The following is a 23,576-nucleotide window of genomic DNA, read 5'->3' as shown; positions in this document are numbered from 1 at the left end:
TATTTCGATAAATAGGCACGTTTCTTCTCATTTTATACTTTGTTTTACAAACTAATTAACGCTGTTTAAGATTACGATTATATAATTCCGTTCGATTAAAACGGCATTTTGAGATAAAAATATCGTTGCTTGAATTCTAACTTACAAAAGAACTAGCTTCAATTTGATTGATATGTATACAAATGTATATAAATAGAAAATTTTAATTGTTACACGCGAGTTATTCAATTTTCTTTTTAAATTGCAATTTGATTAATTGCTCTATTTACAAAGATTATTAAACCCATTATTTACAGATTAAAGTTTATCCTCGTGTTGCTCGGGGAATAATTTTAATGCGCGCTTTAAAATCTATTGTACGTCAAACTTTTCGTGCAGGCGCTCGTCTCTTCTATTCTCTGTTACAAGATTTAAGAACTACTACATACACATATGTAGGTGTATATAGTTTCTCTCAAGAATAAATTATTGAAATCATGAGGTAAAATTTAGATTGTATTTCAAGACAATCTTTATCCTTATTGAATCACGAATGCAAATACGATATATCAAATATTAAATTGACTCTCAAGATCTATTTATTAAACCATATTAGGTATATATCTTGAAATTTTAGCTAAATTCTTTAGTAGATACGCGATTATAAATATGAGCATAAACCTTGAACTAAACATTGAACTTCCTCGTAATTATTGACAAGCTCGTTGACCAATTCGGCGATAGAGGTTTCTCGCTGCATTAAGCGAGGAGGACACGAGCAGAAAGCTGCGCCGTACGCGGCGCAGAATCAATTTGGCATGTACCTCAACGTCGAAATTGCATTATGGCCGATCGTAATTTCGCAAGCAGGGCACAGGTGTGTGCTCCGCAGGAATATCGATGACGAGATAGCGAGGTACCGGGCATACAACAAAGGAACTCGCGAAAATGAAGTTTACGTTCACCGCAGTGCGAGGTATGAGAGGACAATTCGTCATTTGCGCGCGAACGTTTCATTCTTTCTCATTTCTTTTTTTTCCGATGGCGCTAAATGCAAAATACTTTAACTAAAATTCAATAATATATAGAGTCATTTCCATTACTGAAATTTCGAACTTCAGCAACGGATTACTTACAGATTTATAGCTGATTTTTTAAAAAACTTTGTTAAAATATTAATATATTGTTGAAGTTGTAATAAAAATATGAATAAAGCTCCTACAAATAATAATAGCCCTTATAAATTCATATGGATTTTTAAATTTTTTTTTGAAATAATAAAATATAATAATAATAATAATAAATAATACGCGGTGTAGTACTTCAACTATATGATTATCTATGTCGTAAAAGTTATTTAATTATGATAGTTGCATAACAACTCAAGTTTGATGTAAATAAAATTTCCGATTGCCAAATTTTTAATCCTAAACCGATTGCGTACGTATAGCGCACGTCTGAAGACAAAACAGGATACAATGCAACCCTCCGAAAATTCTATCCAACGCGCGCAACCCCTTCGTCGATGTCACCGTTTTCCTACGGTTTACGGTCACCTGCCAAGGTATATTTCCACATCATAAGACCACCATAAAAACCGCGAAAATCAGAACGGCTGGCGACGACCGATAAGTCGCCATAATGGAGATAAATCGAAAAGTGCATCGGCTCGTGAAACGGTGCGCCATCCGGACCAACCTTCGCGTTGCCCCCCATGGAAAAGCTTCTGCGCAAGGACGAGCTTCAGCAGCTATAAAAGCCCGCACGAAACTCGTCCGCTTTCCAGTCACGTTTAGAACGGCCTTTCAAGTGACAAAAAAGAAAAGAAAAATTCGAGGGAAGCTACTTAAATTACGTTTATCAAGCCGACGAAAAAAGAGAGAGAGAGAGAGACGTGAAATTGTTTAGAATTTGAAAAAGAAATTTATTTCAAGTAAATAGATTGAGAAATATAAACGTCCCAAATAACACTTCTGAATAACGGAGACCTATCTATCTAATTTACATTTCACTTTTCTTTTCTTTCAGACAGTTTATATTGCAGATTTAATTAATAAACTATTTAAAAATTTTATTTTATATTTTGCGTCCATAATTTGTTTTAATAATATTGTCTATCCGAATCGTTACCAATGGAATTATAAAAGAATTAAAAAATTACTATGCGCAAACTTTCGTCAATGATAGATTTCGAATTTCTCTAAATTCTTCGTGAATACAGTGACCCTCACAGTGTATTCGATTTCTTTTCACTCTATATCGAGATCAATGATCAAGGATGAGATTTGACAATCTAATGAACAGTCGCATGATCACCGTCACAGTGGTCTATCTCAGCATCTTCCTGGATAATGTCCTGTTGACGGTAGTCGGTAATTATGGCCAAATCGAGAGAAAAAGGGAGAGGACAAATCACGGGCTAAACAATTTGCTGATACGGAAATGTTTCAGTGCCGATTATCCCCGATTATCTGTGTACGCTCGACGCGAATACGACCGCGAGCGCCGAAGAGGACGAAAACGGTCGAGTGGGATTACTGCTGAGCTCGAAGGCTCTGGTCCAATTAATTTTGAATCCCGCCGTGGGCACCCTCACTGGCACTCTGGGCTACGCTAGACCTCTGTTCCTGGGAAATCTCAGCCTCTTGTTGGCTGCTTTGCGTAAGTTATGGACGATACTTTTACATCCGCGCTTTTCCAATAAACAGAACTTCACGTTCATCCGTATAACAATTCGAGTTTCATCTCACGATCTCGCGAAGAGAATTGCTTTACAAATAATAAAATGGAATAAAAACGGATATCGGTTAAATATTGCTAAAAGTTGAATTCAAAGAATCTTTCAATTAGTTTTTGTTTGCGTAAATTTGATTTCGCTTTTATGAAACTGCCGTTTGTTAATTTAACTCTTGACGTTAAAGGCTTCAAGTAAGCGAAGACGCGCATCTGCAAACTCGAGTTTTCATTGTTATCGCAGTGTTCGCCTTCGGACAAACGTACGAGATACTGTTCTTGGCTCGGAGCGTTCAAGGTATAGCATCAGCGTGTATAGCAGTTTCCGGCATGTCGCTAGTCGCCTCTCAATACTCCGAGGAAGACGAAAGATCCAAAATCATGGGTTTCGTTCTCGGCAGTATCGCCCTAGGCGTTCTCCTGGGCTATCCGATCGGTTCCGTGCTTTACGATCTCGAGGGAAAAATGGCGCCATTTCTATTAGTGTCCAGCCTCATCATTATAGTAATTTGTAATTAATCCTTTAAAATTGTAATTGTAGAAAACGTATTTCTTTGCATATGAAAATAAAATATTGAAACGCGTTATTTTCGTAGGTCTGCAAATTTTGACATTAGATGTTCAGACAAACGCCGAGGTACGTATATTCATTATTTTAAAACATCAATATAACATAATTAAGATAATATTATATTTATAAATTACAATAGAAATGCGTAGAGTAAAGTTTATAACTCGAAATATGTACGATTAAATATATCCGTAGCTCTCAAGGAACTGTCTCTCGAAAAGTAACTTTAGAGTTTACAATTTTGTCATTTTTCAATAAGTTTTAACCGTCAATAATATTGCAATAATCATATTATTCCACAGACTTAAAATAATAACAAATTAATTTCTCATACTATGTAAAAGCATGCGATTTTATATTTATTAAAACCAAATTGTCTAATTAAATTTTACTGTTTCACATATCAGCCAAGCGAGCAGCAAACTACTTGGCTGCATTTATTGTCTAATCCACATATCCTCATTATCTCTGGTGCAATTTGGTGCTCGACGTCGCCGATGGCGATATTAGAGCCTTGCCTACCGATTTGGCTTCGAACTCACATAAAACCTAAGGTATGTGACAGAAAATCCTTATTTCAAAGTAAGAAAATATCAACGCGGCAAGTTTCGTCAACAAGCTTTGATCTATTGTAACTATAATAATGCAATTTCATAAATTTATTATCTGTATTATAACCGTGCATTATCACGATTGACGACAATATATAAAGAGATCAGAATTCCATTAGATTGTAGTTAACGTTAATCAACGTTGATGAAACTAAGCATGAGAAGTTCGAAACCTAATTTATCGTTTAAATAACGATCGATCCTAATGAAGCTGCAAATTCTGCTTCATATTCCGTAAAAAATACAGAAGAGCACTGCTTCTTTTGATTAACATCCCTTGCAGAAATGGCAACTGGGGACGGTATTTATACCGGACAGCGTGGGCTACTTGATCGGGACCAACTTCTTCGGCGTGATAGCATATCGTTACGGGCGCAGCAAAGTGGCGATCCTGGCTATGCTCGTGGTCGGCGTTAGCGCCATTCTAATCCCGTCGGCGAACACAATGTCGCAGTTGACATTCCCGCATCTGGGAATGGGTCTGGGCATCGGCGTCGCGGATGCAGCCCTGGTGCCGTTGCTGGCCAGCTTGGTAGACCGAAATGGCAACTACGGACCCGTTTATTCGATCCAACAAGTGGCTGTCAGTTTAGCTTACTTCTTAGGTAAAATCGACCGGAAAATTAAGAGACCGATTATATAAATAGAATTGAAAGAAATAATTTTAGAAAGTATAGAGGTATAAAGTAAGAGCCAGGTCCGTCCTTGGCAAACGCTGCTCCCGATTGCGATTGGAATAATTTACAATTAAAAAAAAAACTGGAATGTTACAGAAGATATATAACGCACAAATCGTTTTTTTTTTCAGGGCCTATCACGGGCGGCGAAATGGTAAAAGCCATTGGATTTCCGTGGGTCATGCGAGTCGTGGGTATCGTGAACATGGCGTACTGTCCATTGTTGATATACCTCACGTTGGAACGGAGAAAGTTGTTGACGAAGAAAGAAGAAAAGAAGGACTACGATACGTTTCAAGAATCCATCGCTCCCTACGAAAGATTTCACGATTCCGACGAAGATCTTTGACAGTAAATAAGATTCATTTAGCAATAATCACAAACTGAACATCACCCTAATTAATTAACCCTGGGAAACTTTGTAATTTTCTATTTATGTTAACACTTTTTTTCTTCCTATTTCGAGAGATACTAATTATCATAATTTTCGCAAGCCATTGTCTCCATTTTAGACAGTTGCGCAACGTTAAATATCGTTAAACCCACTTTTGGAGACCTCGAAATAGTGTCTAATGACATTGTGTCCTCAATTAAGTGCGCTATGCAGAACCGGATCTTCGTCGTAATTGGTAACCCAAGTGAATTATTGGCCGAACAATTTCCCCCGAGGCTATCATCCGTGGCACGACGACATTTCTCGGATCGGAGAGCAGGAATTCGCTGAATTCGCGAAAGCGGTACCCGAGACAGGACAAGAAACGCGCGCTTCTAATAGCGGAAAATGACGACGATCGGCTAGCCGATGTAGCTCTGAAAGCTTATTAATGCACTCAATCTACAGCGAAATTCGTTTACGTTACATTAATGGTCCCGTCGTCGTGTGCAAGCATTTACTCGTCATTAGCTTACGTAGGTCGCCGTGCCGTACACAATGTATTCGATCAATTCTCACTCGCGTGTGTCTCACGATTAGTTTGCGTGCAAAATCGAATGCTACGAGCTAGGAATCGAATGCTACGAGAGCTTCAAAAACGCGGACAAGAGCTAAAAATAAATAATGACTCCTCGAAATGAATTGAGATACATTTTATTTAAAATGCAAAATTAAATTTTACTTAATTTTGCGAAATTTGTATATTCTTGTCACATTTGGATCTTCCGTTTAAGTTATATATAGCACTGTCGTAATATAAATTGAGGAGATTGTCGGCATTTTTTTTTCACGATCCATATATTAACGTATTGATCGTATTATTCCCCGAACAGCCTAATGATTTCGACCTGTCCGATCAAACGACGCAAATATTGATCGTAGGAAAATTCAAGCGCATAGATAAAGCCCGGCTATTTTCCTTCGTGGAAGTCGGAGGCGTAACGTAAACAGGGTGGTGCCGTCGATGTTCGAAGGATTTGTGAACGAGGCGCAGGGCGCGAGAGGAAGCGAAATGGGGCGTGACTTTGCACCCCGGGGTTTATTCGGTGAACAACGCCGATCGTCATTAACAAGGGTGTTAGACTAATCGCGTTGCCGCCGCCGTCGCGAAAGAAGCCGAGTGCAGTCCAGTGAACGACATGCGTGCATTAGCTTTTTAAAAACGAAGTGTCCCCTCGGGAAAACTATGTGTATCAATTTAACGGCAATGCTGAATTATTAATAGAGTGCAGAACCAACGTCGTTAATTAATCAAGCGATGTTGAGTTTCCGCTACGGAATTGTGTACCGTTATATATCTAGCGTTGCCTTACGAATCTGTATCGTATATACCTGTGTTTTCATGTCACCCTTTATTCTATATTCTGCAAGAGTGTACTAATTTTAGTCGTGAAATCGATAATAAACGCATTTTCTTCCTTCTACTGTAATAAATGACTTTATATACATATGTAAAAATAATAGCATCAAGCGAAAATTGAAAAAATAATTATTTTATTGCATTATAACATTTAATTGTACGTAAATTGTGTATCTTTTATATTCGTTTGTGTATCTTATTTTATTCGTATTTCCACCGAGATCATTCTTTTCACCGCATAAGCATACGTCTTTAATTAGCCGAAAAGGTCAATCCTGTTCGGTACTCCGTATAGTAAGTCAATAATTAAGGTTGGTTAAATTATATCCTATAAATAGGAAATCGATATGCGTGTGGGGTCCGCGCGACTTTAATTCCGCACGAAATAAAGCGCGCTGTGCAAAGTTCGTCGCATAAAAAACTCTCGACCGCGTCGTTAGCAGTGAGGTAGGTAAAGAGAGTCGTAATAAAACGCAAACGACGACGGCGGGGAGGAGAAGTCAACGACTGAATGGACGAAAGAACGTCAAGCATATATATTTAATGGAGGAGCGTGATGATGGTCCAGTGATTTTCGACCGCCCCCGCACGGCAAAACGTTGATGGCCTCGTTTGCTGACGCAAAGCCTTGAAGTAACGACAAGATAACGTGATAAGGTAAATACATGGCATATATCGAGCAATAACGATCGCAGCATGCAGACAGGAGATGGAGATGACGAGGAAACGAGATCTCGTTCTATATAAGCTTTTTAATCGTGCGCATATCTCGCCAGACGATTACAAAATAATTTATCCTTTGTGCAAAATTTTTCCATTTGCTGTGTGATTACACGTTGTCTTTTTCATAAATACAAAATTCGTGTTTATCCATTTCATGTGATTTATAGAAGTTATATACTGCGTAATATTAAAGATCTCTCTCTCACGAGAGATTTTCGCGCGTTTCTCTCGAAATATTCTTCGCACGTGTCGCGCGTTTGACCTTTACAAACGATATCTTTATTATTCTTTTCTTCGGCGAAGAAGCCTTTCCAACTTTAAACATCCGCACTTCTCTCTCGCGCGTTGCTCCAATTCCGGCCGCCGATTTCCATCTTTATATTCCGTGATGCGGCAGAGATTAGTGGCGCGACGTTGCATGAAAGATCGCGAAGTAAAGCCCGGCCGCGATAAAACGTGCCAGCCCTCGTCGTCGACCCTGAGCGGAATTTAATGCCAGTCCGTCTTCCCCCCTCGCGCCCAATTCCTGACCTCGTCATCGCTAACGAATCATTCAACACCTCTCAAATCTCGATGACCCACCTCGTAAATTTTTTTTTCTTCCCCCGCTATCGCCTTTCCTCCGGTCTCCCGTCCCGTTATCCCATTTCCAAAACCATAACCCTGGCCGAAATCCAACGGGACGAGACCTCGTCCCCGGCGATATCGGGGTGTCCCTGGCAATCTGTCCACCTACATCGCCTGTGCCGCACATATTTTATCGCGTGCGGCTCCGCAAAGCTCGATTGGCCGATACGCGCGAATCGAAGACCCCGCGGGATCCCAAATCCTCCGAATCCTCCGCCATATTTCAACATTATTGGAAAAGAGATCGAGAAAAGGCTGGAAACATCGTGTGCGCATTATATACCCGTCAAAACAATTGAATCGTATCCACGAAAACGTTATAATAAAACACATTATTTGACAAGAAAATATTAAAAATCGCCTGTCGCCCACATATCACCCCACACCACCTTCATAAATCTGTCTCTGTGATAAATCCTATATGCGCTCTTTTATGGTTTTATTCACATCTTTCTCAATTTAAAAAGGGTATTTTCACCGCGGTATTAACATCTGAAGCCCGACTTTCATATTACGAAGCATAGTCGCGCAATAAATACAAGTAACATGTTTCGTTTTGATATTTGCGTTATGCAAAATAGCTCTATACAACTTTGTAACTAATGATAAGACCTCGTAAGCTCTCATAAAGGAACGCCTTGCTAAACGCGCGACTTATTTCCGTGACGCGGCAGGGAAGACAGCTCAATCCCGCTACATTAATCTCGCACCGGAATTAGAATCGAAGTTAAAACCGAACTGCAGACAAACTGCAGAGCAGATAATGAAAAGAGGAAAAGAAAAACACAAGTAAGGAAACAGAGCCGTGACAGCTTGACTAAATGACCTCGGCGTTTCGTCTATTATTCACGGGGGCACCCCGCTTTAAATCGGGACAGTTAATTGTCGATTGACTGTCCTAAAAAGGATCTCCGAGAAATGGGAATCCAGAAATGCGTAATTTAATTTCTCATCTATATAACAGAAGTATGCAAACACATTGATTTCGGCGGCGAGATTACGTCACAGATAGAAATTCGTAAAATACTAATATAATATCCACGTTCAATCAATCTATTTTCAAAAATAAGCAAGCAAATAATAATTCAGATGGAACGGATACAAATTTTAACTAAGTAGATAATCATATTAGTAATAATAACAAGAGGACCAGACTTGTATTAGTTCAGCTGCATAATCTTCAAATATTCAAGACAACTTCAAGGAAGAATATATGTTTTCACACTCATGTGTTAACATTGTACAAAGAAGAATCTCAAGAACAAGACACTATGCGGCATCTAAATATACCGAGTATTCGAAAAACGTATGCTTTCTCGTAATTGGCAATTATCTGACGTAGATAAGCACGATCGATAATGCCTTGGTTAAAGTTTGATAGAGACTTAACTGCAGAATTAACTGCATGTAACATTCAAAATGTATTAATATTTGACGTTGAAACTTTAATGATTTTGGCAAATTAAGCGTCTCATTTAGACTCGACTTCGATGGAAAGTTAATTTAAAGTTCGATTATCGAAGTAAAATATCTTGGAAATTAAAATGTGCTAATCTCAATTCAAACTGAAAAGAAAAAGCAACGATTGAAATTTAATGAATCTAGAGGAGAATCTGCGGCACACCGTATATATGGACAAGGACGTAATCCGATTTTCGCGTGATGGACGCACGTCAAAGCTATGTATACGCACGTACGTATGTTGCATAACAAACCGTGGAGCGCTAACACGAAACGCTTGCCAATTAGCATTGATAAGAGTTTACAATATAATACCAAATGGTTATATGGCATCGAGAGCGAGAAGGACGCTCGTGATGTCATAATGAATGCTCGTTAGCCGATATAAATCTTGTTTACAAGAGAACATACCAGTGCTGCTTACTTCGCTGGCAGCACTTGAAAAATTAATTGAAACTTAAAGCAATAAAAAAACCATAATTTGCGAGATTACTTTTAAATGTCAAGCCGTGTTTAAGTAGAGCTTACAAGTTACAGATACTCCATCTTCCTGCTCCGATATTTTCTATGAAGCTAAAAACTAATGTCCATTATAAGTGAGATCATATAAAAAGGCACGAAAACTGATAAGATTGTTCCTCGTTATGTTGGAGAACGAAGAATTGAATTCTTAAGCACCGCTACGGAATCCCTCTTTTTCTCCCCTTCTCTTCCTCTCTGCGCATTCAACATCCCAATTATTATACATCGAACATCAAAGGCCACGCACGTGGAAAAGAGTAATCTCATTTATTTTAACGCCCCGATATTAATGATAGATACATCGTATAACAACTTTTGCAACAATATTGCCTGAATTTCGTGAAAATTTCATAAGTGGGATACCAGCCAACGCTTAAGGGTTGAAATTCAACGCCGTAACGCCGCGCGCCCGCACATTGGCGCGTTAATAACGACGCACACGCCCGATAGTTAAATTTCCCGAAACGCATTAGACACCAGGTGTTCGATTAACGATTCCGCGCTCGTTAGCTACCGCGAAACGCGCGTTCGCGGGAGAGCGAAGCGAAACGCGGCGCGGCGCGGGTCGATCGATCGAGCGCGCGCGGCATCATCATCGGATATCGACGCACGCCGGCCCGCGCTCGTGAAATTTCAAAGCCGAAAATCTCGCGGACAGCAGGGGATGATGCTGCCTGCCTGCCTGTCTGCTTGCCTGCCTGGCCTGCCCGTTCTACCCGCCTGCCTGCCTGCCTGCCTGCCTGCCTGCCTCTGCCTGCGTCCGGGATACTCTCTCTCCGCCGCCGGCCGCTATCGATCTTTCCCGGAGCACGGCGAGAGCGCGCACGAGAGAGAAGACGTCTCCTCGGTATCCCTGCCGCACGTGCGCACACACGTATACGTATATAGAGAGTACGTACACACGTACATGGACCAACACGCGCAACTCTGCCCATACCAGTCGAAAGATAAGCATTTGCGAGCCCTGCGCACACGCGCACATCGTACGGGGCTACCTTACTCACGGAGATGATAAGCGTCCGTGAGCCTCACCACGAATACAGACGCGAGAAACTGATACCTATTCGAATGGTACTCACGACCACGAAGCCCACGAGGACGATAGGCGTCCGTCGGGCTCACGTGTAGTACCAAGGAGAGATACGCAAATACACAGACGTACATACGTAACTCGGTACGCGCGTTTGATGCGGAGATAGTAATATACCCTAAGACGGTAGCGCGCGTAACGGAGACGCGCGCGGAGCGGAGCGGAGAAGCCGTGGGAGGCTCGGACGCGTAACCAGCCGAGCTCCACTCTCCGCGCCGCTCTCCTCGAACACCCTCGTCCGCCTGACCCGAGAGGGAGACTTCAGTAAGCTCGGAGCTTTCAACCGGTCCGTAGCCGTTCGCCATCAAACGTCGTCGCCGACCGTCGCCGTCGCGTCCCGGCGCGAAACGCGATCGCGCTTGGTGATCGTCGTGCAGCGACCGTCCTGGACCTGGGATATCCTCCGCTCGCGCTAAATCCCCTCACGAACACGAATCTCTCGAAACTCGGAACGGAAATCGAGAGGCGTCCCGAGCGCGGGGAAGCTGCGAAGGGTTCTCCCAGCGAGTTGATCTCTGAAATATGACACCGGCAGGACGGGGTGGTCTTTCGAGAGATAGTCCTTTGCAGACGAGTGACGGCCTGTCGAATAACTTCAAGATTCTTTCAAGATCAGTTTATTACTAGACGGTTGTTGAATCAGCAACGCAAAAAGGTTTAACGGCGGAGAAAGGATGAGGACGAGAAAGAGGAGCTCGCGAGAACGTGCCGGTCGATGCGGTTTCGAGTTCGCGATCGCGTGTCCACGGGCTACGCCGCGTTGATCCTGCCCCCGTGAGATTGGAGCGATCCTCGATAAATAATTCTCACGGGGAAGGGAGCGACTTTTCTATTTGAGGCCGACGACGTGAGGGGACGATCGAAGCCGCGTGCGGAGGAGGCGATGATCTCGCTTCCGAAAGCGGCTGAAGATCCTCCCATTTAGAGCTCACGTCGATCGCGCGTGATCGCGAAGATCCTGTCGCTAAATTGCTCGTCGACGCGTGCGATATCGCGTGCTCCAAAATAAATTTTGATATGAAAAAGAAATGAAAAATTATAATCAGTATAAGAAATAACGCGATAAGGCTGGAAGATTAGAAAAACCGCGGTTGAGCTCAACGTTGGGAGAGGCGAAGCCTTTCGTGTCCGATTATCAATCTTGCGACGGAAAAGGCACCGCGAATGATGCAGCCTCGCAGATGATACGGAGGCTGGAAAACACGCCGTGACGGATATATCGAACGGCGACGAACTTGAACGTGAAAAAAAAAAACACGCGAGTTACACGAGATGCGTCTGCGTGGTCGCGCTTTTCGGCGAGCAATCGGTTCCGTCCAGTCGATCGCGATTGTAACGCTTTCGAGGGTACCATCGTGTTCGACGCACGCCGGGTCAAAAACGGAACGCAGTAGACCGAATGTATCCTTGACATGCTTGAATTAAAGAAAGGATATCGACGCGACGAACGGAAGAGGGGCATGTTATCCGAGAGGGAATCGTGGGTGGAATAGAAATAAAATGCAACTTTTGTGTACATTCGTGCGTCCGACGACGCTCGCGTTGACGGGAAATGGTGACGAGACGTCGAGGAACGTTGTGATCTGTTTGAAATGACGTGTGTTCGACGTGGTGGCTGTCGACGAAGGACTCGATTGTACACGAAGGCGAGCGCTCACGTGCGGCAAGAAATCGCGAATGACATTTTGCAGGAGTGATGGCTATTTCGGGCCGGACACGCGGGTGTGCTGCATTTATAAGACATTCTTCGCGAATGGTTTACTGCAGGTGAGCGATGCAGGTGTCTATGTTTATACTAGCGTATCTTTAAGTATTCAGCTATTATAAGCAAATAAGCGATCAAACTCGAGCACCGAGATTGTGTCATCGTCGAGAGAAAGTCTTTAGTCGCTAATTCTCAAACGTTTGGAGAGATTCCTTGCATAAATAATTAATAGCACGTTCCATTTTTTATCATTAATATGCAAATTCTATAATTACATAATCTAGAGAATACAGATATACTTAGATCTTTTAGAAAACTGAATTAAAGAATGTTAAATTGGCAGTTCTTTTTCGAATACTTGCTCTAAATATGATCATAGCTTGTACTAACAAATTTGAATGATTAAATTGAAAGAGAAAATGGAATGTATTATACATAATGGAATGTATTATATAATACACAAGAATTGAGAAGAAAAATAAAGCTTTCAGTCTTCATAAAGATTTTTATTCGTGAGAACATCGTCATACTTTAATAGTTCTCGAGCTCTACACTGCAAATCCAAGTGTGAGACTTTTATCAAATTAAATTATAGTAAAAAAAATGCTAATTATTATATTAAATTTTTTTTAAATATAATTATATAAATGCGTAGATAAAAGAAATATATTTTTGTCTTTCAAAGAACTAAATTGAAAGATACAGTAAATTTATATTTCGCTCAAATATTTGAAATTTATTTGCAATTAAAATTAAGCGCATCACAATGGCGTCTCGTGGTAAAAATAATTGCGATGTTCCATGATACACTTCAATATAATAGAGAATTTACAAAAATGTTCATTGCGAGAGTCCGCATCCACTCATGTCGCCATGACATTCCAATTATCCGCAGTTTCGATTCCAATTTAGCGGATAAAATGTCAGAGTTGTATAAGAGCGGGAGACGCGCGCGGGGAGGATAATCATCGACAGGAAACGTATTAACAAGGGACTTAATGCGAAGCGGTTATTCTCGTTGAGAATTGCAGACGCCGGCGGCGGCTGGTCGGCCTTCTTCATGAATATTGAATTGCGTAATTTCATAATTCAGTGATTAGACGCGATTTCCCTGGTGGGTCGTTGCCTTCGACCCTCCGCGGAGGGAGGAAAGCAAAAGGGGACGAAAACGCGTAAGAGGAAGGACTAACTGAAAAAGAAAGAAAGATCCCGTCGCGTACGAATTGCACGACTCATATCGGTAAAATATATAATTCATATGGGCTCTCGTGCCCGATTCCGACATTCGTAGATAACATTTCGAGGATTCAGACGAAGTGGTGAAATTTTAAAGCATATCCCAAGTTACATGAGATTTTGTCAGATTATTCCAAGAATGACAACTGAGAAATCGTAAATTATGTCAGCGTGAATCATATTAACCGAGGTAAAATGGAGAATTTAATTTTACACATTGCTATACATATTTATATACATATTTATATATTGAAAATTGATACGCATTATCAAAGAGCATGCATCTGTAAATAAAACGACTATTGCAACAATAATTCTGGCGTATTTTTATTTGCGCGTTCGACGTATATACTAATGAGAATCGTTTGTTTCATTTATTTAAGTTAATGCAATTAATGTTCTTTCAAATAAATTGTTTCTGCAAGCTGATAAAGTGTAAAGAAGAGGCAAAAAATAGTATCTCGATATTACTATAGCAGTAGAGTATATAAGGATAAAATTATCAGAACGAATAAAATTATTTCGCGTCACGAAAAAAAACCGCAAATTTTTTTCAGATTCGTATTTCCGGGACTTGCGAAGACGTGCGTAAACACCGGGAAACGAAAGAGCGACGAGATATGAAGCTTCCTCTTATTCGCACGGCTCTCGTCGCATAACTGAACGTTCCTATTGCGCTCGATGCACGTTACATTAAGCTCAAGGTGATATGGAAGCAGAAGACGAAGTGGATGATGAGTTGTCGGAAGCCGTCGACACGGAAGTAATTAAACAGTTTGCATTAATGCTTTTGTCGTTATAACCGTACGGTTGCGATGTAACAAGTGTCCTTAAACAACAAATTAAAGACACTTTGTGAATAGTACCTTGTGAATAGTAATATTGACATCCTGAAAATTGTCAAAAACCGACATATAAAAAGAAATAAGAATTTTTAAACATCGCTTTTAGTGCTTTAGATCAAAATAGTCTAAAAATTTAAACCAATATTGCTATTTATTCATGATTCTCTTCTCTATATAGTAAGAAATTGTATAAATTTCTTACTGTAAAAAAATTCTGATATATTTAAAAAGAATTTACAATGTTTTCTAAAAGTTACGTGCGTGGAAATAATAATAACATTCCAATAATTTAAGAAGATTAATTAACATTAATCGACAAAACATGTTTTAAAAATTGTTCTTTCAGAAAAGTGTATTATCAAAGTCTGGGTTCTGTTCATGATACAATATAGTTAGTCAGTATTCAATTTGCTACGGTATACTTCCCTTTTCAATCTTTTAAAATAACATAGTATGAATCAGAGATAGTGAAAACAAAAGGTAAGTTGTAGCGAGCGAGATAGATACTTTCGATTAGCGATACCATTCGTAGGCGAATCATAACAACAACGTCGAGAACTTCGAGACAATGAAGATCTCTACGAAGCCGGTGTCCGAGATGACGTCGGAGAAGGACGACTGTCCTTTACTACGCTCGTCCAATCCCGAACAATTGGAAATTGTCGGTCCCGCCGACGACAGTCCCGAAAAGTTGAAAACGTCCGTGCGACCAGAATCAAAAGTACCCCTAAGTACAAGTATAAAGACTGATGTGAAAGAGATTGAGATCGCCAGGCTGTGTAGAAGCAAGAAAGTCACCTGCCAGGACATTATACACGAATATGACGAGGACGACAACCTCACCATAGATAGAGTTGGAAGGTAATTGATTTTAATCTGATGTTACCTAATGGTAATATTGTCGAATTAACTATTTCTAAATCTTTCTAAAAACTTAACGTTAAAAATGTCGGCGTTAAATTACTATATGACAACATATTGTAAACAAATATTTATCTTATTTTCTCAAATCGTTTAGACATTTAGATATTATTATTATTGTTAATTATTATAGAATATAAATAATAAAAATTCATAAAATTTGTGACAATTTTTATATGTGTAATTACTAAATCCTTATGACAAAGATACTTGGAGGCGCATCCTGCTCTGGCCGAAATGTGGCTGCGGGAGAAAGCGAGTCTCCAGCTTCGACAAAAATTGCAGAGCACGTGTATGTTACAAAAAATAACACCGAGCGCACCAAGCGCGCCCAGCAGGCAGCAGGAGGAAAATCTTCTCAACCAGAGCAAACGCAACAGCGTCACATCCGATCTCTTTCAGACCTGGTTGGCCTCGAGTTCACCCGCAAAGCGCAGCAGGAGTCCAAACAGGTAACCAATTATGACAACGAAGTAACTTTGTCACATCTGAATGTTGCGTAATCAAATCGTTCCGTGTCACACATTAAGATATAAATAACATAATAAAATAAAATATGACAAATTAAATAATATATATAAATATCGTATACAACGCGTTCTATCTTTTAAAATCTTTTCGGAAAACTCAATCCGGACTTGCTTCGTACTTAGACAGCACAAGTAAATCTTCCAGAACTTACAGCACGCTGATGGATCGTCGCGAGGAGCTCGGTAGACTGGACGAGAGCGATCTGTTTATGGAGCTGATAAGGGACGTGGCGAATGAACTGGACATCAACGTCCTCTGCCACAAGATCCTGGTGAACGTCGGCCTACTCACTCATGCCGATCGCGGCAGCCTGTTCCTGGCGAAAGGACCCTTGGAGGATCGATACCTGGTGGCGAAGCTGTTCGACGTCACTCAGGATACCGAGCTCGAGGTAGCCATTCAACGGGCTAAGAACGAGGAGATCAAAATACCGTTCGGAGTCGGTATCGCCGGTTACGTGGCGCAAACCAAGGAAATTATCAACATCAAGGACGCTTATAAGGTCTCAGCTTTTTTGGGGTATTTAATCGAGATATGATTCACTGAGTATTGTGTGAACCTTCCTTTCAATCTCACAATAATAACCATAACGCCGTAGCTCGATGAAGAAAAATTTTAACTAACTCCCCGAGTAATCGTCTAAGAGCTAATTAATGATGAGCTTTGTATTTTTGTCGGCAAGATTAAAATAGATATTTCTGTTCACATTCATCAGGATCCGAGATTCAACAGCGCCATTGACATGCGAACCGGATACAAGACGACATTGATTCTGTCGATGCCGATCTGCAATTACGAGGGCGACGTCATCGGGGTCGCCCAGATCATCAACAAGACGAACGGCAGCAACGAATTTACGAACAGGGACGTCGAGGTGTTTCAAAGGTAGAAGACATATATTCCCGAAAATTTATAACTTGGCGTAATCGCGCGTAATAACCGGGTGTCGGACGGTTAGACAGACGTTAGGGTATACCGTTACATTAACTGATTGCATAATGGCGCAAGGCCAGTTACAAGACTATGTAATTGCCATGTACACGCAATTATAATCGGCGCCGTGCGCGATCGATACGTTTATTAATACGATCGCGCGTCTAATTTTACGACGGCATCGATTATGTCGCAGATACCTCACATTCTGCGGCATCGGCATACAGAACGCGCAGTTGTTCGAGCTGTCCGTGCAGGAATACCGGCGCAATCAGATACTCCTCAATCTGGCGCGGAACATATTCGAGGAGCAGAACAATCTCGAGTGTCTCGTCACGAAAATCATGACCGAGGCGAAGGAGCTGCTCAAGTGCGAGAGATGCGCCGTTTACCTGCTAGATTTGGACTGCGGTGAGGCAGTAAGTGTGCTTCCTTTCCGCGAGAAATTTAAATTTTTCTACGACTTATTACTTACATAAATGTCAAGATTATATATAACAAAGTCGCGAAACATATAGAGCGATTTTGTTATAACTAGCTATAAGGCGAACCAATGTTTAATTAACTGAATATAATATTCGATTAATTAAACGCTCCGTATGGCGTTTAAAAGCACAATAAGAGATGCTAAGTCTCGTTCCAGGGGCATCTCGAGAAAATCGTCGAGCGGCCCGGGAGGTCGGTGCAAGAGAGCAGAAAGCCGTTGTCGAGAAGAGAGGTGAGTGGCACCGCCACGTGTTACTCGAATTTGTATGTCTGATGATCTTTTTCTCTCTTTCCTGGCGGCTCAGAGCAATAACATCGACATGGAGGACATTATTCAACAGCATGTAAGTGATCCCGATTAAACCGAGTATATATGTATACATAAATATACATATAAGGAAATGCAATTTTTCAGCCCTCCCGACAAACGTACAATCCCTTCGTCGTTTCTTCGCTTAACTTCTGTGACGTTGATCAACGCGCACGCATATTAAATCTTTTCGATAGTTCAAAATTTTCTTAAAGAAGCTAAAAATCTTTAATTCTGATTTTTTCAAACAATGTTCACATAATTAATTTTTTCAGGCAGCGAACGAAAGTAGCAAATTTACCATGGCATTCGAAATGGAAAACGAAACGCAAGAGGCCCGGGTCTATCGGCCAAGCAATAACAATCTGTCGAGTACCCTGGGTCAGATCGCAAGGTACGTCGCCGCGACGGGTCAAATTCTCAACATTGGCGACGTAGCCACGTGGCTGAAGAAAGATGTAATGGAGAGCGGAAGGGAATCCATCAGAAGTATCCTATGCATGCCGATCGTCAACGGGCAGAGAATCGTCATCGGAGTTGCTCAATTGATCAACAAGGTTTGAATTGATAAAATTTTTTTTATTTAACTTCTAAGTAATAATCCGTCATAGTCCGCAATAATCCTGAATAATCTATTATTGATCTGTTATTGATAGTTCGTATTTGCATTTAGATATACTTTACATTTAATCTTTAATAATCCGTTAATCTGCATGTGTTGTATTATATCGATATACGTGTATCATACGATTTTTATGCTATTGACTTTTTATACTATACGTTGCTTGAGAATAGATCACTGAGTGTCAAGCAATGATACTGTATTGTAATAAAATTCGCTATATAACAACACAAAATAATAATTTAACGGATATTAGTACTGGCATTATAATAAGGGGCACTTTTTTTTATCAGCAATTGCTAGATAAAATTATTAAGAGTGATAAGTCTTTATTAAATAATGAAAAAAAATTCTGTGCAGGACAACGGCACATCCTTCACCGACTCGGACGTGTCGATATTCGAGGCGTTCGCTATTTTTTGCGGCCTCGGTATTCACAACACGCAAATGTACGAATCTGCGTGCAAACTGATGGCGAAGCAGAAGGTGGCCCTCGAGTGCCTGAGTTATCACGCGACCGCCAACAACGACGACGCCCTGCGGCTCGTCTCCGATCCCATACCGTCCGCGGAAACGTACAACCTCTACAGCTTCACGTTCATCGACTTCGATCTCACCGATGAAGACACGTGTCGCGCCACCATCAGGATGTTCAAGCAGTGCGATCTCATACAGAAGTTCCACATACCGTACGACGTCCTATGTAGGTGGATCCTCAGTGTGAAAAAGAATTACAGGTGAATATTTCAATCTCTTTTTATTAATTTTGTTCCATGATGGCTTTGAATTTAAAAAACGGTGTTACATTCGGAAATTATTCCTGACAGGCCAGTAAAGTATCACAATTGGCGGCACGCGCTGAACGTCGCGCAAACGATGTTCGCGATGCTGAAGACCGGCAAGATGGAACAATTCATGACCGATCTGGAGATTCTCGGACTTCTGGTAGCCTGTCTTTGTCACGATCTGGACCATCGCGGCACGAACAACGCGTTCCAGACGAAAACCGAATCACCACTGGCGATCCTCTACTCGACCAGCACCATGGAACATCATCATTTCGACCAATGCGTCATGATCCTGAATTCTGACAGCAACAACATATTTCAGAATTTATCAATGGAGGACTATAGACGCGTGATGAAAGTCGTGGAGAGCGCCATTCTGTCGACCGACCTGGCGATGTATTTCAAGAAGAGGAATCGCTTCATGGAAGTGATCGACGAGGGCGAGTTTGATTGGCAGAGCGAGGAAAAGAAAGAATGTAATTCTTTAGCTTTTATTCGATTATTTTTTCAAATATCATGGCACAAACGACTAATTAATTTTGTCCGTTTTTCGCAGTGCTATGCGGCATGATGATGACAGCGTGCGACGTGAGCGCAATAGCGAAGCCCTGGGAGGTGCAGCATCGCGTGGCGAAGTTGGTGGCCGACGAGTTCTTCGATCAAGGCGACCTGGAACGCCTCCAGCTCAACCAACAGCCGGTGGCGATGATGGACCGCGAGAGGCGGGACGAATTACCGCAGATGCAGGTCGGCTTCATCGACGTGATCTGCCTGCCGCTCTACAAGGTCTTGTCGGAAACGTTCCCGTGGATACTGCCGCTCTACGAGGGCACCACGGAGAACCGAAAACACTGGCAGGATTTGGCGGAAAAGGTCGAAATGGGACTAACGTGGATCGACCGCGACACGATCGAGGAACCGGTAGAGGAGTTCGTTTCTTACGAGCCTAAGGACATCGAGTTCACGGTCACGACCCTGAACTGCGCACACGCCGACAAGAAGGAACAAATGCCGGACAGGTCGTCGCTCGGCAGGTTCGCCTCCTTGAGAAAGGGCGGACGTACGTTGAGCAAAGGGGTCCGACATCGCATCAGCAGGTCTCTTTACACCAGGAGCAGCTCGGAGGACGCAGGCAAGCCGAAGGCGTTGCTCCCGGAGAGGAAGAATCGCAACAAGCTGTGCCTGCTCATTTGACGGCTAACTTCGACGACGCTCGAAAGCATCCCCGAATGATGGCCAACTGGATGGCGATACTTGGAAATGAGTATTTAAATACACGTCGCAGCTTCCAGGTCGCGGAAGATGAAATCTTTAACGTTGAGATTGCCTGGAAGCTGAAGTTTGACAGATCCGTGGACGAGCTGTCATTGAAAAAGAGCTTTAGAGTGAACCTAGAAGAGTCGCTCTCAAAGGAATAACAATTGTCTACCTCGGTAACTAAGTCAGACTATTCTCGAAGAGTAAAATGATACCAAATGGATCGTTTCGAGGAAGTTTTCAAGCTGCTTTCAGTTGCAGCAAAATACTTATGGGAAATGAATCCTTTGGGAGAGCTCATAGAAGAGAAAAATATTGATATTTGCAGAAATGATCACTATATATGATCTTTTTAATCAAGAATGATCATATTTGATCAGATTTAATATCAATCAAATAAGAAGACAGAAAAAGAATAAGCAATGAGAAGAAATGACGATAAATTTAGCAATTTGTAAAAACTTCGTGCAAATTGCAATCGAGTAAGAGAATAATTTTCAATACAAAAGAGTAAAATAAATTAAAATGTGAATAATTTACATTTCAGCGAAAAACTGATTTAATTATCGAAAGATTCATTACAATACTCTATCATTGCTCATTTCACGATTTTAATAAAATAAAGAGAATTAAGAATCTCGATATTATTTAACCGAATTAGACACGAATTCGAGTCAAAGTATTTAAAGTTTGACGTCATGTAAAAACTTACAATTAGTACGAGTGAGAAAATTATAGAACCAAATATATAAAACGCATATTTACATAATTCCTGGAAGACATTCCCGGAATGGAAAATACGCTCAAGGAGGATATTCTATTGATTTCGGCGCATATTCCACTCTCTCCATTGCCAGACGTAGAAAACGACGAATCAAAATACCGCAGTGATTAACGAAATGGCGAATCTTCGTAAGGCAAAGACGATAAACTACGTAGCCCGAGAAGAAAAAGATCGGAAAGTATCCGAGGTGATGATCTCACCACGAGACATACATCGGCGCGTCGGATCCCGAAAAGACTGTTGCCCGTAGGTTTTAAGGCGATAAATACGTAGACAACGGTATTGCGTAAAATACGTATGCTTAGTCGATGGCTAGGTAGCTAGAGAACTTGACGGTCGGTCGTTGCACCTCACAACGACATTGCTCATAATCGCAATCCCGTAGAACGCGAGGAAGCGTGCTGTTATGTGTGAATGTGTCGGGCGTCGTCAGACCGATGATGATGATGATGATGACGATGATGATGATGATGATGATAATGACGATGAATTCAATTTTGACAATCTTTTTGTATCACATCTCGATGATATTCTAGGCTATACAGTTCGGCGTACGAAGGGATCGGTGACGATGACGCTTACAGATCGAAGACGTGCGAATCGGACTCGCGGACACGCTGCTCCACGATATGGCGGTTTAAGTCAGAAACGAGCGCAGTTTAATTGTTTTATCATCTCTCAGACTTTCCCTCAGAGCGATCTCCGCGATAACAGAGAGAGAGATGCAATCAATACAGTTAAGACAGAAAAAAGAATTACTCTCAAGTGAATTTCTTTATTTTAATTAAACCCTTAAAATATTCTGAGTAAAATAAATACATAAGTATAAAATATTTTATAGGTTCTATAAATAAAGAATTGCAAGTAAATATATTTGAAAAATATTTTAAATCTTTTAAAAATTTGAAATTTTATGAGACGAAAGAATTACGAAAGTAAGTAAATTTAATGCGTTTTAAATTGTGTAAATAAAGGATTTAATCGCGACTTTAAATTTTGTAAGTAAACATTTTCGAAACAGAGCGCATTTTCAATTTTGTATGTGAATAAATAAAAAAATTACGTATTCGTATACGAAAAAAGATTTTTCTTTCAATTTGAAGCTGATTTGGGGAGTCGCTAATACGATCGTACAAATTTAGGAATATTTATCCTTCGATCTCACTGCGTACGTATGCAAGATCTTTATGTGTACATAAATTGGTTACATAGCGAGCGGTTACTTTCATGTCGTATCAATGTCTTATAAACGGAGTCAATGATAGGATTAAATCGTGCATGCACGCACGCAACGTAATCTGTGACGCAAGCATGATCGCGAGTCCACTGATTATTTCTGTGCAGTTCGAATTTTGTCGAACCATTGAACCCTTCGAGGAGATCGGCGAGTTACACATAAATTACGTTGTTCACGGCAAAATCCATTTGTGTTTCCGTTGTTATCGTAATTACGCACGTATTCCGGATCGAGCGACTCCGATCTCTGAGCGATCAGAGCCCGCGGTAATTTAACACCTCTCTTTTTTCGCGTTTGATTGACGTCGATCGAACCGCAATCGGACGCCGCGGAAGTCAGAGTGCCCTCGTTACTTTCCGTAAAACTTCCCAAGCGCATTATGTTTTCCGAGTGTGAGTTATCTGAGAGTTGAGCAACACGAGAGTGAGACTGGTTTCTAGTCTTTTGATATAGCTGCGAATCAATATATGCCTATCAGAAAGAATTGTTGCACATGATTAAATAAAATCTGGATGTGCTCAAACAGCCGCGCGAATGTGAATTATTTGAAATACCCCGAGAACACGATAGATCGCCTTTTATTTAGACTTCTTATCTTATTGTTAGTCAAAGTATTATTCGAAAGTCGTTACACGCTATCTTATTCCTCTGCGGTTCAAATTGTTTCTCAATCGAATAAAATCAAATGTTTCAATTTAATCTAATTAATGGATTTAATAGGAAATCAGAGAATTTTTATTTTTTAGAAGAACTTTTATAGAAATCTCAAAAATATTTGTCAAATATAATCATAATTCGAATACTTAATTACAGTAGCTTTTACATGTAATAAAAAAATAATTAAATACCACAATTTTGAAAAATTTGATAAAAAAGATTGAACTCATTGTTAAAAATATTAATCCTTTCAAACGGTGCTATGATTTATAGGCCTCTCGACAGCTCAGGCCTTTGCCTAGATACATTAAAAACCCTAAAGCTTAACAGGGCTTTCTAAGTGACAATTTAAGCGGATCATTAATATAGATTGTCAATAACGTCTTAATAACGTGCAAACTTGGCTCAAATTTCGTCGTTCGAGGCGCAAAAGTTCCACATTTAAATTTAAATATTTGATTTAAATTTTAAGCATTC

The 23,576-nt window shown here is 40.8% G+C and overlaps 3 protein-coding genes across 10 annotated transcripts in view; 2 read left to right on the top strand and 1 right to left on the bottom strand.

Moving 5' to 3' along the window:
- Gprk2 (G protein-coupled receptor kinase 2) overlaps window positions 1–23,576 on the bottom strand; it is a 79,218-nt gene that overhangs the window by 54,838 nt on the left and 804 nt on the right. The window lies entirely within an intron of this gene.
- On the top strand, window positions 1,744–6,438 carry LOC139808393 (synaptic vesicular amine transporter). 3 transcript variants are annotated; one of them, XM_071770312.1, is made up of 8 exons: window positions 1,744–2,351; window positions 2,431–2,640; window positions 2,957–3,223; window positions 3,309–3,349; window positions 3,691–3,837; window positions 4,178–4,499; window positions 4,703–4,922; window positions 5,167–6,438. In XM_071770312.1, exons 1-7 carry the CDS (start codon window positions 2,258–2,260, stop codon window positions 4,918–4,920), a joined length of 1,299 nt encoding a protein of 432 aa, XP_071626413.1. In that variant the 5' UTR covers window positions 1,744–2,257; the 3' UTR covers window positions 4,921–4,922; window positions 5,167–6,438. The 3 variants fall into 3 exon arrangements, with proteins under 3 accessions (XP_071626413.1, XP_071626412.1, XP_071626411.1); XM_071770311.1 differs by having other exon boundaries at window positions 1,746–1,912; window positions 2,008–2,351; window positions 4,703–6,438; XM_071770310.1 differs by having other exon boundaries at window positions 1,746–2,351; window positions 4,703–6,438.
- Window positions 11,037–22,967, top strand: Pde6 (phosphodiesterase 6). Of its 6 annotated transcripts, none has more exons than XM_071798126.1 (14): window positions 11,037–11,442; window positions 12,215–12,554; window positions 14,286–14,491; window positions 15,106–15,434; window positions 15,701–15,946; window positions 16,170–16,527; window positions 16,741–16,910; window positions 17,155–17,377; window positions 17,602–17,677; window positions 17,742–17,788; window positions 18,030–18,311; window positions 18,737–19,113; window positions 19,204–19,640; window positions 19,721–22,967. In XM_071798126.1, the coding sequence occupies exons 3-14, from the start codon at window positions 14,438–14,440 to the stop codon at window positions 20,356–20,358; spliced, it is 3,237 nt and encodes a 1,078-aa protein (XP_071654227.1). In that variant the 5' UTR covers window positions 11,037–11,442; window positions 12,215–12,554; window positions 14,286–14,437; the 3' UTR covers window positions 20,359–22,967. The 6 variants fall into 6 exon arrangements, with proteins under 6 accessions (XP_071654227.1, XP_071654228.1, XP_071654230.1 ...); XM_071798127.1 differs by adding an exon at window positions 13,784–13,918 and having other exon boundaries at window positions 11,037–12,554; XM_071798129.1 differs by having other exon boundaries at window positions 11,037–12,554; window positions 16,179–16,527.

This window comes from Temnothorax longispinosus, chromosome 2 (genome assembly GCF_030848805.1).
Source record: "Temnothorax longispinosus isolate EJ_2023e chromosome 2, Tlon_JGU_v1, whole genome shotgun sequence".
In the NCBI taxonomy this organism is placed as follows: domain Eukaryota; kingdom Metazoa; phylum Arthropoda; class Insecta; order Hymenoptera; family Formicidae; genus Temnothorax; species Temnothorax longispinosus.
This window is presented reverse-complemented; position numbering and strand designations above follow the sequence as displayed.